Source organism: Aythya marila, assembly GCF_965140915.1.
Source record: "Aythya marila genome assembly, chromosome: 1".
Lineage (NCBI taxonomy): Eukaryota > Metazoa > Chordata > Aves > Anseriformes > Anatidae > Aythya > Aythya marila.
Window position 1 is genome coordinate 95,128,632 of NC_139042.1, and position 15,605 is coordinate 95,144,236.

At 38.7% G+C, this 15,605-nt stretch overlaps 1 protein-coding gene across 1 annotated transcript; it reads right to left on the reverse strand.

Moving 5' to 3' along the window:
* Positions 1 to 370: 370 nt before the first annotated feature.
* Positions 371 to 15,586, reverse strand: CHAF1B (chromatin assembly factor 1 subunit B). The gene is made up of 13 exons (XM_082784700.1): positions 15,223 to 15,586; positions 13,759 to 13,891; positions 12,924 to 13,041; positions 11,209 to 11,312; positions 8,840 to 8,936; positions 7,469 to 7,553; positions 6,378 to 6,471; positions 5,682 to 5,751; positions 5,510 to 5,601; positions 4,457 to 4,619; positions 2,979 to 3,383; positions 1,868 to 1,959; positions 371 to 1,373 (listed from the first exon to the last, which is right to left on the reverse strand). The coding sequence occupies exons 1-13, from the start codon at positions 15,346 to 15,348 to the stop codon at positions 1,252 to 1,254; spliced, it is 1,701 nt and encodes a 566-aa protein (XP_082640826.1). The 5' UTR covers positions 15,349 to 15,586; the 3' UTR covers positions 371 to 1,251.
* Positions 15,587 to 15,605: the final 19 nt, after the last annotated feature.

The following is a 15,605-nucleotide window of genomic DNA, read 5'->3' on the forward strand; positions in this document are numbered from 1 at the left end:
AAGAGCTTTAATATCAATTGCAGCTCTCCCTTCCCATGTATTTCAGAACTTCACATGATATGTGTGGGCTAAATCACAAGAGAAAATTCTATTCAAAAACTTCTACATGTTATCATAAACTAGAACAACCATTCACATTTTAATTATTATCTTCTTACATATAAGTACCTGATATTAAACAAAAGTAATGAAGTAGATAAGCTCAGACTACTGCAGCTGAGCATTCTACTTCTGGAGTCTTAGTCTGCACACCAGAGAAAAGTAAGTGTAGTGGTTTTCAAAGATTTGGGTCTCATTTACAATTTGCAGCTCTTTGTTTAATAATAAAGCAAGTATTAAATAAATGAACTTTAAAAAGTTTATTATACACTGGTTTTATATTATATTTTATTGGTCAAAGGAGTTAGATTTGGAAAAAAAGAAAAGGGGAAACCTTTTCATGTCATTTTAATGTATACACTCAAATCCTGCTGCCTCAGGAAAATCTCATGTCTACCTTTTTGTAAATACAGGCGCTGAACAACTGCGAACTTTCTTCCACTGTTTAATGCGTTTAACAGGTCTTCGGAGGGTTTCTTCCTTTTGCTTTCTTGTTTCTCGCAGTTTTAGGTTCTGATTTGCTTCAGTCATATTGCATGCTGCTGCATTCACAGCATATTGAACATCTGCTTCCATTCCACATGTACTGTAGAGTGTTAATTATTTTGCACATTGCTACAATGTATAAGCCAAGCTGCCTGAATGAAAGTTTCAGGGTTTTTGATGTCTGTTTTTTTCCTTTTTCTTAAGACACATCCAATCATTACAAATTCATTTAATCCCTTAGAAATTCTACTCATTTGCCAGACAGGCTGCTGGAAGACGTAATACTTTATAAATGTCAACTTAAGGACTTCTTATGGAAACTCTTAGGTTACTGTACAGCTTTTCAATAACCAGATTTTCATTATTTCCTTGAGCTGCTGCATTTCTTAAATAATGTTGTCTTCAAGAAGTAGAACTACACTTCGAAGTCACTTCACAACTATTTCCTCTTCTGCAAGGCCTGAAACCTGTGTCTTCTACTGCCAGTAGAAATTTGATTCCTGCAACCTCTGTCTTCTACTGCCAGTTTCTTTCTTCACAGCACTATGTCAAATGTGCATATGGTACTTTAATCAGGAATTGAGGATTTAACATTTGCAAAAAGAAATGTGCTCTCAGATATGGCTGCATCACCTTCAAACTGAAGGGTCTACTAATATACTGGCGTTATTTGTTTGTTTTGCAGGTGATTTGATCTTCAGCAGATGCAGAAAGAGGCATTTCCTCTGTTCTAGGACGTTTAGATGCTGGGGGATTTTGAAGACTGTCATCAGATGGTAGTTGCCTCTCTGAAACAGGCAGATATGAAAGTCATTTAAGCTCAGTGAAGTCAGATTAAGGAAGTGAACTGGCTTGCTGGATTTACTAACAATTAAGCACTCATGAAAGAAACCATTTTGAGAGAGACCAACACGTGAAACAATTACACGCTCAAAGTACAAGGGCAGAAAGTCTCCTTAAAACCTACCTGTGTGACCTGGAGGACATCACGTCCAAGGAAGCTTACTCTTTAGCATTTCAACTGCCAGCTAATGTTCCCATTACTATTAAACTGTAGTGATGTATGAGCAGCTACCTGAGACAACCATAGTGAGAACACCATTCTTCATACTGTCAAAAGAACTTTTCAAACACACCCAGACAATGAAGAAGCTTTAAAATCTATGAGTTTTAGGTTTGTGCTTGATTTGATTTTTATAACTTATAAGAGAAGTCCGCAATGGAAAAAAAAAAAATGATTGGCAAAAATCTTTTCTGGATACTAATAGCCACAAAAGCTTACCATGTTCCTGTTCTGAGGAAGGAGGTAAAGGAACTGTATCTGTACATGCTGAGGTTGGTGTATCTGGCTTCAGCGTTATCAAGTTTATTCTCCTTTAAAAGAGCAGAAATAGTTCAAGTACTTAAAGCTTTCACTGCCACTTTATTTGAACATATACTATACATAGAATCCTTTAAATTTACTGTTGTTTAGATGTATGTTACTATGCTTTTCTTCTTATTATCATATGATGAGCAGGGCACTTTTAGAAGTACTTTAAGTAGACATTTATCTTTTTCACTGGAAAGTACTTTTGCATATGTTATGTGAAACAGACCTTCAGGAGATATTATTTTGGTGAAATATTTTCAAGTTAAGACTGTTTGCAAAGGTAAGGATTTTAGCCTGTTTCTTGACACCTGTTAAGGCTTTTAATTCTGCTGCAACAGCTTACCATTCCTCTGCTAGCCTTGTCTACGTTAACACCTTAGACTGTTAAAACTCTAGGGAATTCTTTTGCCCTATGAAGTCCACTAACAATTCTCTAGTGGAGGAAAAAAAAAAGAAGTCCTTTCTTTACATCACACTCATCAGATTTTCTATTTTCTTCTGCTAAATATCTTCTGGATAGCACTTAGAAATAAGCACAAGAGTGACAGAAGATTAACTGGACTGTAAGAAAATACCACTGGCAGTCTCACATATGCTACTACAAGAAAACACTCATAACAAAATTAGCTAACATGATAAAATATAGCTTCTCTCTCAAAAAAAACATGAAGATTAATTTGTGCTGTCACCCTGCCCTCCGGACAACGGTAACTTTCAACTACTTAAAACCTTTTCACTTGTTAGTTCCCATATAGATGGGACAGACATGTCATGCACAGGTTTACTTTGCTACTTCTTCACATTTTAGATAGAAAGGCAAGAACTGTACATTTAGGATTTGAGAGACATTCTGACCTTTTAGCTGCAGTACAACTGGAACAAGAAGTTCCATGTCAAGACAGCTACCACCAAGACACAAGGCTAGGAATTTATGTCTAAACCTCAAACCTTTAAATGCAGCACAAGCACAGCTTGTCTTGGCCTTCAGATTTATGACTGCAAACGGCAATATAAATCTCACCTTGGCGTCTTGCTCCATGCTTGCAAAGTGTTGAGAGTAATCCTCTTGGGCTGGTTTACTTTAGTACTCTGGCTGGCTGGCTGGCTTATTTTCCTCTCGTCTGAAGATGGGACTGGAACATTTTTTACGCCAGCAGGTGTGGAAGGCAAGTCCTTACCGGCACCTGCAAGTGTCTTAGGTTGGAGGGTGGGAGTGCTGGGAGGAGTCCCCTCGGTCAGCCTAGAGCCTGGGGAAATGGCTTTGTGACACTGACTCTTCTTCACTTTCTTCTCTGTTGCACCAGGAGTCTTGACATTTATCTGAGGCTTCTCCTTCAGTGGTATTCCCAGTTCATCTTTCTCAAAGGTAACAAATGAACAGTATCCATCCGTGGAAGAAATTGCAAGAAAGGCTCCATCACTGGACCTATTTGGATTTGTTTTTTCCATTAAAAAAGTTAAAACTTTTTTCTTCAACTCCCACCCCTCTCCTTCTGTAACACAAATCTGTTCCTCTTCCCTTCCCCAAGTACATGCAAGCATCTAAATAAGACTGCATTCAAGTGAAAGACATGCAATTCAAATGAACCAAAGATCTTCAAGTCTGGCCTTCACATCTGATTTAATCTCTCTGGCCTTGTCTGTGATCAGTGGTATTATGCATTCATCTCAGCAGGCACAGTTCAATTGCAGGTACAAAACCCCTTCAGCCACAGTTTCTGAAATATTGCTTAAGTCTGCCCATTCTGACCAGCAGAGCTGTTTAAGCTCTTTAGCTACGATGGTACTTATTTCATCAAGTAGTATCAACCACTGATAAAAAAAAAACACGATTTCCTATTCTCTTCTGCTCCCCTCCTCCTGACACACAATGATTTTCAGTTTCTGAGCATCAGCTGTAACTTCTGATACAGGCTTCCAGCTTAGGAATACTGGCTAGAAAGGCGTAACAAGCCTGGTCCAGCAGAGGGATTATCCTGTTTGCAAGACTTGGCTTCAATTTTCAGCTCCAGTTTGGACTTCCTGCATCAAGCCAGATAAATTACTCAGAAGCAGTACATGAAGAACCACCAAGCAGAACTGCGCAGATAAAGTGTAATTTGACCAGGACACAGATACCTGAGCACAGAGATGACCTTTAAAATTTCTGAATAACATCATTATTACCAGTAACACTGCCTGGACAATGAGTACTTTCCAAAGGCAACCAAGTACATTAGCATTTGTACAAATGTTCTATTTGTCTGTACAATGCTATCTACTTGTCCTTTGGCTGCTTGCACCTTGTTTCCCAACCAAAGAACTGTAATTCTCCAGTTTACAGGGCAAAAGAGATGACTTGCTGTTCAGATATCACAATGACAGTGACCAAAGATGTTTCATAAATGAAATACAAAAATAAAGCAAGACACAGGAAGTTGTGCACAGCCTCAGTGTATAAGAAGGACAACCTCCCCTTTCCCCCCCATCACAACTTTTAAGAATCTAACAGTTACATACCATGAAATGTCACTGAGGGTGTGATAATGTATGTTAGAAACATAGCCAAAGGGGAAAGACTGCTCAGTATCATAAAAAAGCACAGAATCTTCTGATGCAACAGCAAACACCAAGCGATAGGGCAAATTCAACAGAGCAGGAGATGATTTCTGACTACTTTCATCTAGAATGTAAAGAAATGAAAACACTGAGAATTCTTTCTTGTGTTCATTACAGGGCAGTAAACACACTAGTTAGTCATGAACCCAAACAAAGATTTAATTATTCATCAAGATAATGGCTGAGAAAATGGCACTTCTACAAAACAAAGCTTAATGCCAAGCACTAACATTTCTATTACCTAAAGATTGCCCTCCATTGTTTAACTTAAGAGAGAGAAGTCAGAAGAAATTTAGTTAATCTAAGTTGGTAATATTTTGTTTTGTAAGTCTGTCATATTGTCCAGTTTAAATTCTTAATGCACCTTAATACCGAAGGCAACACAAACTAACCTTAGGAGATACTTTAAATTAAAGTCACCATAAATGTATACCATCACATATACCAGCACAGTTCTCATGCAACTTCATACCATTCTTCCCCTCCTCAGAACTCTTGTTCTGGCCTGTAACACCAGCATTGCTTCAAGTTTGGCTTCCTTGAATAAACATCAATGGTTGTTGCAAACTACACCAACTCTGTGGCATTTCTGTGATGTGGGTAGTTGGGACTAAAAGAAAATATTTCACTGGGTTGCTCCTTTAGTGCTAAGCCAAGTTATTTACTTTTATTCATAGAAAATGATTAAAAGTTAAAGGAAAATGCTAAGCAGTATTTCTGTAGCCTACAAGGCCAAGTAAGAAGTTTATTCGCTGTATCAAAAGCTATTCACAAGGTATTTGAGGTGAATTCAGGGTCTTAGAATCAGGAAACAGTTTCTAAGATGTAGTACAACACTATCTTAAGGAATGTTAAAAGGCTTGGGAATAAAATCATATGGCCTGCATATAAACAGCCACACTGGCCTTTTCACGTTTGCTGTAAAAATCATAATCCCCAAAGGATTTACAGTACCTTTATTAAGTGCTCGTCTCAACTCGAAGTAGACTGGGCAGCAGCGAACAGCAAGAGTTGCCTTTCCAGGACAGGGCAGATGACCTATAGGCCTTTTGTGAAGAATAAGTATTTCAGAAACCAGCATTTGATTATTTTTTCTAATAAAAGGATTTTTGATCTTTTAATCTACCTTTTAAGATTGTTTCTGGAGAAAACATACGTGGTGTTTGTTACATTTTCTCCTGATTCAACACAGCCAGCTGCAAAAACAGAGGTAGAAACATTACTCATCAAGTCAAAAAGGTACTGAGTACACACTTTCTGCCTATAAACATTTTACTTCTCAGGAATTAGGCTTGTCAGTTGGGCAAGAGCTGTGCAACCTGAATACAACTTAAAAAGGCATCCCAAATATTTATTTAATGCTGTTTGTGTTTCCCTTATATACTTCCCGCTCAAAGCTTCTTTTTGATGATGCCAGACACCTATAAAAGCAGTGCTTATGTGGGCAAACTGATCCCCTCCTTCCAATGTTATTTCTACTATGACTGCAGAATGTTTTTAAAAAAGGATAAAAATGATGAGAGACCTGACAGTCAAAAGAAACCACTCATTGTTCTTCGTTTCTATTTAAACAGAGCTGTATTGTTTCAATGCACGTGTTTCAGTTAAGAAAAATGCCACAAATATAACTTTTATCACCAGAGAAGGTTGAGGTTCTGGATTGATAATGAATGAGTATTGTGGAGTGTCTATATCCTTCAACAGGAAGATGATTAAGGAGGAACGGCACGATTCAGATAAATAAGCATCCCCTAGCAGTTTGAAAGTAATCCTAATGCACATTCAAAGTAAAGTATAATAAACATTACATGTTCTTACATACCTGGAGTGAGTAATAAGGAACCATCAGGAGTAAAACTGAGTCTGCGGAAAAATGACTTCATGCTGTCATCATGAAACATCCGATAGCTCCTAGCCTGTAACATTGAAAATATTGCAAGAAGTGCCACGAATATGTCAGCTGGAATCCAAGCACGAAAAGTCATCTAGTTGTACAGTCCAACCTCACACAGCTTTTAAAATAAAAGATAAATATTTTAGAAACCATGATTCCTTCAAACTTATTTTCCCCCTTTGCAATAAATTCTTCACAGCTAAGAAAAATAACGCTGATCCCTCTTCAGCTAATCAAAACACTCTAAGAGCAGTCACATTAGACCAGTAATCAAGAAGTATTAATAACCTGGAGAACATTATGTAAGAGTCAGTGTAAAAACCTGTTCGTTAGGCATTTAATTTTAACTCTAGGAGTAGAGGTTTAAGGAAAGCTTCTATAATGGCAAAGAGACTTCTCTCAGGTCTGTTCTTTAGTCTCTATAAAACTGTTACAAATATTTCACAAAAAAAAAAAAAAAAAGGAATAAAAGGAATTAAAAAGGCTATAGCTAGCTTAGAAGTGTTATTTTACTTTGAATTATTTGTGAGGAGAAAAAAGTTCCCTCTTAAAAATTAGTGAAAAATTTAGGAAATTCTAATCCTATTTTTCTTAAAAACCAGACCCCCTTTTAAATTCAACAGCCTGAAATTTACAAAAAGATTAATGCTCTGTCATATCCATTAATAAATGTACAGCCACACTCTGACCGACATGTTTTAAGTCTATTAAAAATTCATCACACATACTATTTTTTCCATGCCATTTTTACTATTTACAGCCAAAGACGCTGTGTTACTACTTTATTCAGCTGAACTTGCAAGAGATCAAAAGCAGCAGGCACTGTTAGTCACTTCTACAACGACAGAAGAAACCTGAAGAGGTCTCTACTAACAAAATGTGGAAGCTAGATACAGACAAAACTATTTGATATGTGGATTACTTGAATAGAAAATATTTGCCCCTTTAGTTTTGGAGAACAGAGTAAGTCATACAGAATAGCACCCAGCATATTCTCCAGTAGCAGCAGCACAACATACCTCTCCTTCAGCTCCCGACCCAGATGGCATCTTGGTAACGTTGAATGCTACACGCCTGGTTTGTGTGTTGTATACTCGCAGGACCCTACGCGGTGGAGAGCACAGTTAGCTGTAACCAGCTTCCCTTCACCTCAAGATTTACACAGCGTTAAAACATCTCACTTTTCAGTCAAGACTGCCAAAAATAAATGACAATCACCCAGTAATTGTAACTCTGTTCATGAGACACCACCAGGGAGGACATGTCTTTATGGCTAAGCAAGCAATTAATCACTGCCAACTATTTAATTCAATGAGGTTTGTAAAGTACCATTATATGATTCTATGTGCATTCATAGAGGAATAAGGGAATTAATGGACAGTGAACAGCCACGCCATTCCTACCTGTGCTGTAGTAGCTAATATGTTCCCGTGAAATAGGAACTCGCCTCAGAGACAATTAGTTATATTTCTAGGCTTTAATTCAGTTTCCTTTGGAAGACATGAAAACCAGAGTCTAACTGCACAGAGAAGGTTTGAACTCCACTGACTTCATTTCAGTAAACAGCAGGTAGCCAAAGCAAATCCAACTGCTGGTCCCACCATCCCATACTTTCTGCCAGCTCAGACACCCACTGAAGCCTTCTCTGGGTTATGCTGGTTTGTGTTCCACTGCCTTTTGTTTTAATGGAAGCACACAAATTTCACATAACTGATTATCAGAAAATAAAGGCTTATAATGACCTAGCAGCCATTAACTCATCATTTTTCTGAGCCTATTGCAAATCTTAAATCAAAACTACTTTTCCTCCACTACAGTAATTTTCCTTGCAACTGGTGCCAAATGACACACATTTATTAGCCAGCTGCGACCCCTCCTGAGCAGCACACATGCCCTAGACAGCTTAAGCTGAACTGCAAAGTTCTGACAAAGGCCAAGTTTATGAAGTGTGTGTTTGCTTTCCCAATGACATCACTTACAAAACTGCCTGGGATGGAGGGAGCAAGAGGGCGAAAGAAATACATCAGTGAAAAAAATTATTTGTAACTGATTTCTTAACCTGTTTATATCTTTCTCTAAAATGCACTGACAAGGATGGACTTAGTAGCTCACTGACAATCAGAGAATGCAGCGATCTCTTAAGATGTATCTGGTATCTCTAATATCATGAAAGCTTATTTCCTGAAGACAATTTTCTAAAACAGGTTATATAAGCTTACTTGCCATTTAGAAAAGACACTCAGACCTCACGAATCATTTACTACAAGCAAAAGGTAACTGAATTATAACGTTGCTTTCACATCAACCTTTTTAGAAAACAGTCTGAACATAGGCAAAAGTCACATTTATCTCAAGAACTCTAAGGCAAAACACTTAGACCATCAGCTCACCTATCACAACTCAGAGTTGCAATGTACTGGCCTAGCGGATCCCAGGTTATTCCTTGGACATAACTCTTGTGTTCATTTAATATTGAAACCTTCTGCCCTGAAATTACAAACAGTTTCCAAATTCTGAATTCAAATGTGTTTTAAAAACATTTCTTCATTTCAGAAATAAAACAAGGCAAGATGTTTTAAAATGCAAACAAATATTTTTTTTTAGACAACCTTATTTTGATGGTACCTGACAAGAATGTTGGAAACAGAAATATCCTAGACAAAAAACAGATTCTAGACATAAATGCAGCCAATTGGTACACACTAATTTAAGGCTTGTTCCCTGCAAACTAACTCAGACAAGCAGCTTGGTTCAGGCATCAAATGTGCCAGATGATATATTTCAAAACCTTTCTGATTAGAAAAAAAAAAAAAAAAAGTCACAAACATCTAGAGTACTCCTCAACAATTAACTGACCTTGGCTGATTTCTGGCTGAATACAGAGACAGAAATTCCAGCACTAAAACACAGCTTTCAGCTGGGGCTAGATAGCCAGGCGCTGCTCTCTGGGGCTGTGGAAACTCACCTACTCTGCTGAGCAGGCACTGAAAAAATATTCTGCACGCAGACTGACTGATGGCTTCCACACACACAGCTTTCAGAAATACCTCTACAGCAGTGCTAGCTCGTGCTCACTGGATCTTGAAGATCTTTCAAAGGCTTGAACCCTCTGACCTAACATGAATGTCACAAATCCAAAGCATCATGATGAGGTAGTTACAGAAAATTCTCATGAAATACTATGTTTTGAATACCAGTGACAGACTTTCTTCTAGTATTGTAGTGTCATTTTGTTTCAAAGGAACAGCTCTTTGAAAAGATTACACAAAGAGCTGAGGCCATGCTGCGTAATTCCTGAAGTCCTTCTGGCCCAGTTGTTCTCAGACAGTGACCAACAACACATGCCTAAGAGTGTAAGAAGAAACTTAGCACATAATGATATTTCTCCAGGATGCCTTGAGAGTTGCCAGCAGTTTGTGCCTGTAGGATTTCTAAGGCTAGTGATGTTGTCTTTGTACTAAACAGCCCTATGGATTTTTATTATTCGCTTTCTTCCTGCCATTTTTTTTTTTTTTTAAACCATGCAAGCTTTTAGCCTGGATATTATAAGAACCTCTCCTTGAAGCTCTTTACTTTCATGTATCTTCAACTTCAACCACAAAGCCTACATTTTCCATTAACGGCTTCTTACTTCCATTTTATTAGTTGTCTCCACTTAGAAGACACAAAACTCCTCTGCAGCAATGATTTAGTGCTAAAAGAAAGCAGTGAGAACGGAAGACATTACACATATATTACGTAAGCAACATAAAAGGACATCCAGCTTTTTTTAGTAAAAGTTTGAATAGATATGTCCATTTAAAGTTGTCACAAGCAGTCCAAGATGCAGGACATTTCATCACCATCTGCCTGCACATACTTAAGCTCTGAGCACATACACACTTAGTTGAACATTCTTGTATTTATGGTAAAGGAGTGTATGTGAACACAGGATGGGAGAGATATTAAGCATCCAAACCAAGAACATGAAAAAATGTCAGCAGCAGAACATTCATACTTCCATGGCGCAGGAACTGAGAAATAATCCTGGATCCTACTTTATTTTTTTTATTAGATACTAAGCATACGAAATGCAAGATTAAAGTTTAACCCGAGGGAAAGTCAAATATTTCCACAGTAGATTGAAATTAAAAGTAATGACCACGCTGCTAATAAGAAAACACCAACCCACTGTCAAGCAACCTAACCTAACTGGTTACTACATACATACATGGCTGGAAACTGCAGAGTGCTAAATATTCTGGGATAGTCCAAAGGAACTTCTATAGATGGGCTTTTCTTGGAGAATACATGCAATTCCGTAGCAACAGAGAACAAACAAAAGTGTTTTGCTGAACAGAGCCTAAAAAAGTGTCACATCTTGCAAAACGAAACAGCCTACATGCTAAATGTTCTTCATGGTTTTGACCAAGGTAGTTAGTTACTTGTTTACTTTTGTTTGTTGGGTGGGGTGGGGGGAGGTGAGCAAATGATACACAAGACATTTGTATAGGGAAAGAAACCCTATACCTTCACCCTTTGGGAAAGAAAAAGGGTGCTGTTTGCTTTCCCAGTCACCTGAGGTGAAGAGATGACATAGTATTAAGTCATTAGATACCCTCATATTAGAGTTTATCTTTATGTGCTGGGCTACCTGCCTCACAATTCCAAAAGTTTAGCAACTAAGTGGACTGCTCTCTCACAAAAAGAAAACATTTTTAACTATTTTGGTAAATACCCTAAGACAGTACTGAAGCCACAAATAAGAAACAGCATTTACCTTTATTGACATCCCACATTATCGCTGTGTTATCTACAGAAGCAGATGCCATGTAATTTCCATCAGAAGTCCAACAAATATCATATACATCTTCTAAGTGACCTCTAGAAGCCAGCAGAGACGAAACCAATTATTAAGGTGAACAGATACACGTAAACATAAAAGTTTTGCACAATTTCAGGTAAAAAAAAAAATAAATCAGAGATACAAATAAAAAAAATCATGGAAGTAAAATGAACAGCAAGATTTTCAGCTTCTAAAAAACTTCCATATTCAGGAGGCAATGGAATGTTTTTAAAAGCACAACCAACCTTCTATGCAACATAAACCTGCCTTTTCAACATTCCTTTTTTTTGCCACAGACAATAAAAAACTTGCATTTGAAATTATGAATTTATATCTAAAGATCAGCAAATGAAGAGTTGTAGGATCTGTACAAACAGAACGCTACACCAAAGAAGCCTAGAAGTGTCACTATTCAAGATGACTTTACTGCATATTTATGATTTTTTTAAGAGCAATAAACAAATACGCGCACTCACCAGAACCACATGAAATACAGAAAATTAAGGTTGATTTAGTTGCAACTGAACAAACATTGTAAGATATTCAGAACCACCTAGAAGGACTTCACTGAAACCAATTTGTATTGCCTGAAGTTTAAAGATTTGCCATACAGTGTCATAGCTTTAAATTTTTAATTTTTGCAATGCTAAATTTATGGAAGGGGGGTTGGCTTGGTTTGCTTTAAGAGCTTGATGCTCCTAAGGATCCTGCCGGTGCTTCATGCAATTTCACTAGCATGTTTGAAACTGTTTGCACATACGCCACGACAGTTGCAAGGACTGTAACAGTTATGTATAGCACAGTTGCTTATTTTTTGTAATATAGCGTAAATTCTTAACAATTTGATCAATATAGACAGAGACCAAAACTTTTAACAGGTACTACACAGAAAATGGAGCAGGTATAAATACTGCTCATCAAGAAGTACTGCAGAACCACTTATTTCCTTCAATTTTCTGCTGAGTGAGAACAGAACACATTCCAACTGCCAGCATTGGTTTAATGCCTTAGTCACTGTCAGCTAATACCGACCTAGACTTAACAGGCACAGTGTGTATATTTTACTATATAGTTTGAATACTATAATAATATGAATAATAGTTTGAATAATAATAGGTTTGAATTGAATAATTATTATTGAATAATAATAAGTTTGAATAATAATATATTGGATTTTGAACTATTAAAAAGAATCAGTTGAAAAAGACTGGTCTAGCTTCACAGCAAGTGAAAGCTTCACAGCTGGCAAATTTCAACGAACCATTTCAACTACTGACATTTTTTGCTTTAATAATGATCAAAATTTCCACTATGAAGTTAATAAATAAAACTTCACATTTTCTTTATACACATATATATACACACACACGTTAAACTTTAAGTGACTGCAAATCTCAGGAACCAGTTTCAGAGCACATCAGTCATGTCATGTAAATTAAGTCACGTAAATGCCTTAACTAAGAGGAAGCAGGTTGGCACTGCATCAAACGAAAAAATAAAAGATGCTAAAAGGACGAACATTGGAGTAAACAAATCTTAGAGAGTATTGAAGTTCTAAATACACTGAGCATGAGACCATACCACATGACAAAAGCCACTGCAGAATCAAAAACCCAGAACAGAAAGCAAGCTAAAAAATATTGAACTACCTTAAAGTTTTAACAACCGTCCAGTTCTCCTTGTTGAGCTGTGCTTCATCTTCATCCTGAAAAGCCAGTGGTTCCAGTTCTTTGCTATCATTCAGCTTCCACAACAAAATAACAGCATCTGTAGAAGAAATACTAATGAAGCCTTCTTTTCCACTTGTTTTGTTAATATGTTACATTTAGTTTAACATTACAGTTCTCACGTATGACACATGAAAATCAAGCCTTAATTTGTGATGAAGAAGAAGAGACTGCTTTACCCTCCTCCAGTGTGAGCTACTGATTTTAATCTATGTATTTTTTATGTAATGCTAATAAAAAGAATACAGAGGTTCCCAGGAGTAAGACGAGAGTTAAATACTTACTTTTCAATTTACTTTTGGTTAGAGCTGGCTATGCTTCTGCACTTCAGGCTTTTGAAAATCTTCCAGCGAGGCAGGTAACACTCAGCTCTGTCTCACCCACCCACCTAACGCTGTCCCTACTGAAACTGAAGAACCTACATGGCCCTGGAGGGACAGGGATAAATTTACAGATTCTGCTGCAGCATCTCAGTATGATGCTAGGCAATACACTCAGTCTCCCCGCCTCTGAAACAGAAACAGCAACTATTTTATATCTGGAATACATCCTTTCAGACACACAGACAGTGAGAACTTACTTAGGAACTGCATGACAAGCATTCCCCAACTACAATCAAGAGGGCACACAGGAGTCCACAGATAGAAGTGCAAGAAACAGGTATGAACGTTCATTCCCCCACATTCATTTCCCCCCTCCACTCACCAGACGCACAAACAGCTTCTTTAGGTTAGCTTCATTATGCATTATCACTCACCATCTCCACCAGACGCTAGGATCTCACCGCTGGGGGAGAAGCGCACAACATTTACTGCTTTGGTATGGCGGGCGAGGTTGGACAAGAATTCCACAATAGCTTTTCCATCCGGTCCTTTTTCCACTTTCCATATCTAGTTACAAAAGCATTACAGGTAGTTTTCAGAAACAAGATGTACGCTGTGTTCATCACTACAAGGATTCACAATTTACTCCTTGGGCAGTCATTCTGAAGTTACAATTTGAAACTCTGACAGCTAAAGCTGTAATAGCACAATATTTTTCCCTCTACAAGCTACAGCTGTAATTATATTGCAGTACTTTAGTCTGATGAAATATATTACCAAATATTTCCAATAAATTTAAAAAACAATCAAACACACACCATCATGACATCATTTTCTTATCCGTCATGAACAACCTCCACCTTCAAGTGAGTTAGACATGTCTATAGATAGTGATTTTAATATTATGGTATTACAACAACAAACACAAATAATAACAATCAAAAAAAATCACCCTTATCTCTACAGGAAAAAAATAGTGTGGATGCAAGCCAAACAGTCCAGATTGAAAGGATAAGTCTGATCCTTGCCTCTCAGATCCTCTGCTAAACCACAGTATCTCTCCATTAAGAAAAAGCAGCAGTAACAATATGAAAAAGAAAACCTTCTTATCTCCATTTACCTGCTTATTGTACACGTAGTGAGACCTCATTACAGTATTTTATTTCTTTTTCAAATAAATCAGGTGAGTGAAGACTGACAAAACATAAACAGGCTCAAAAGATCTTTAAAAGGTAGAATTATCCAAGACTGATGGATGGATACATGCTCACATAGCAGAAAACCTGCATGAATTCTTTGTGAGGGAGTTTGTTAAAAAGGAGCACAGGGAAGCTCCTGCTTTGGAATCCTTTATGGCAAGATGAGTTTGAGGAAAATTGAAGGGTTAGCAGTAGGGTTTTTAGCAAACAAGTCAATTTTTTCCTTTTTTTTTTTTTTTTTTTTTTAAATGGCAAACCACCATGCCTGGATACTGAAGGGACATAAAAGGAAACGAACAGCCCATCAGGATGGGAACCTACTTTGTTTCAGTTTTAGTTCCAAAAGAAAGGGAGGCAAAAAGAAAACTGTGCCTCACTAGCCCATTAACTTTATTTAAAGAGATGACTAAGATGCATTTAAAATGAACGTCGCTCCCTCAGTGCACTCATTTTCCCAAAGCTTTCCGATCAGGCCTTACTTTTAAGAGAAAAAAATAGCGATTACTGACTGACAGGAACAACGCGCATCAGGGATTTTTATGACAGAAAGCAACCGCCTGCCTTTACGACGGCGCACCTCACCGCCGCATCTCTCGGGGCTTACGCTCCTCAGCCACTTGCCGTGCCCGGAGCCGACCCCCAGGAGGCTGAGAGGGGTCTCCCAGCGCCGCCCGCCCGCCCGCCCGGGGCGCTACTCACGCGGACGGCCGTGTCGACGCCGGCCGAGGCCAGCCGGTTGATCTTGCCGTCGGCTCCGCGCTGGAAGTCCAAGCTGTACACGGGCTCCTTGTTATGCCAGGCTATTTCGCACGTGATCACCTTCATGGCTCCCTGGAGGGAACGCAGCGAGGCGCCGCGCCGCTCACCTCACCTCACCTCACCTCACCTCACGGCCCAACCGCCGCCAACGGCCGCTAACGGCCGCCGCGCGCCCCCCGCCCCTACCCGCGGCGCCGCGCGGCCCGGCCCCGCTCCCGCCCGCGAGCGCGTTTCCCGCTCCCGCTCGCCCCGCCCCTACCGCGCCTGCGCAGCCGGGCCCCAGCGGCCAGGAGCGCCTGAGGTGGGGCAGCGCCCCCTGGCGG

Excerpts from the sequence above, each read along its gene's own strand:
- CHAF1B (XM_082784700.1), bottom strand. The coding sequence starts at position 15,348 with ATGAAGGTGATCACGTGCGAAATAGCCTGGCATAACAAGGAGCCCGTG. Across the intron at positions 11,313-12,923 it reads ACGGTTGTTAAAACTTTAAG|AGGTCACTTAGAAGATGTAT; the intron begins GTAGTTCAATAT and ends GCTGGCTTCTAG. Across the intron at positions 8,937-11,208 it reads AATGTGGGATGTCAATAAAG|GGCAGAAGGTTTCAATATTA; the intron begins GTAAATGCTGTT and ends TTGTAATTTCAG.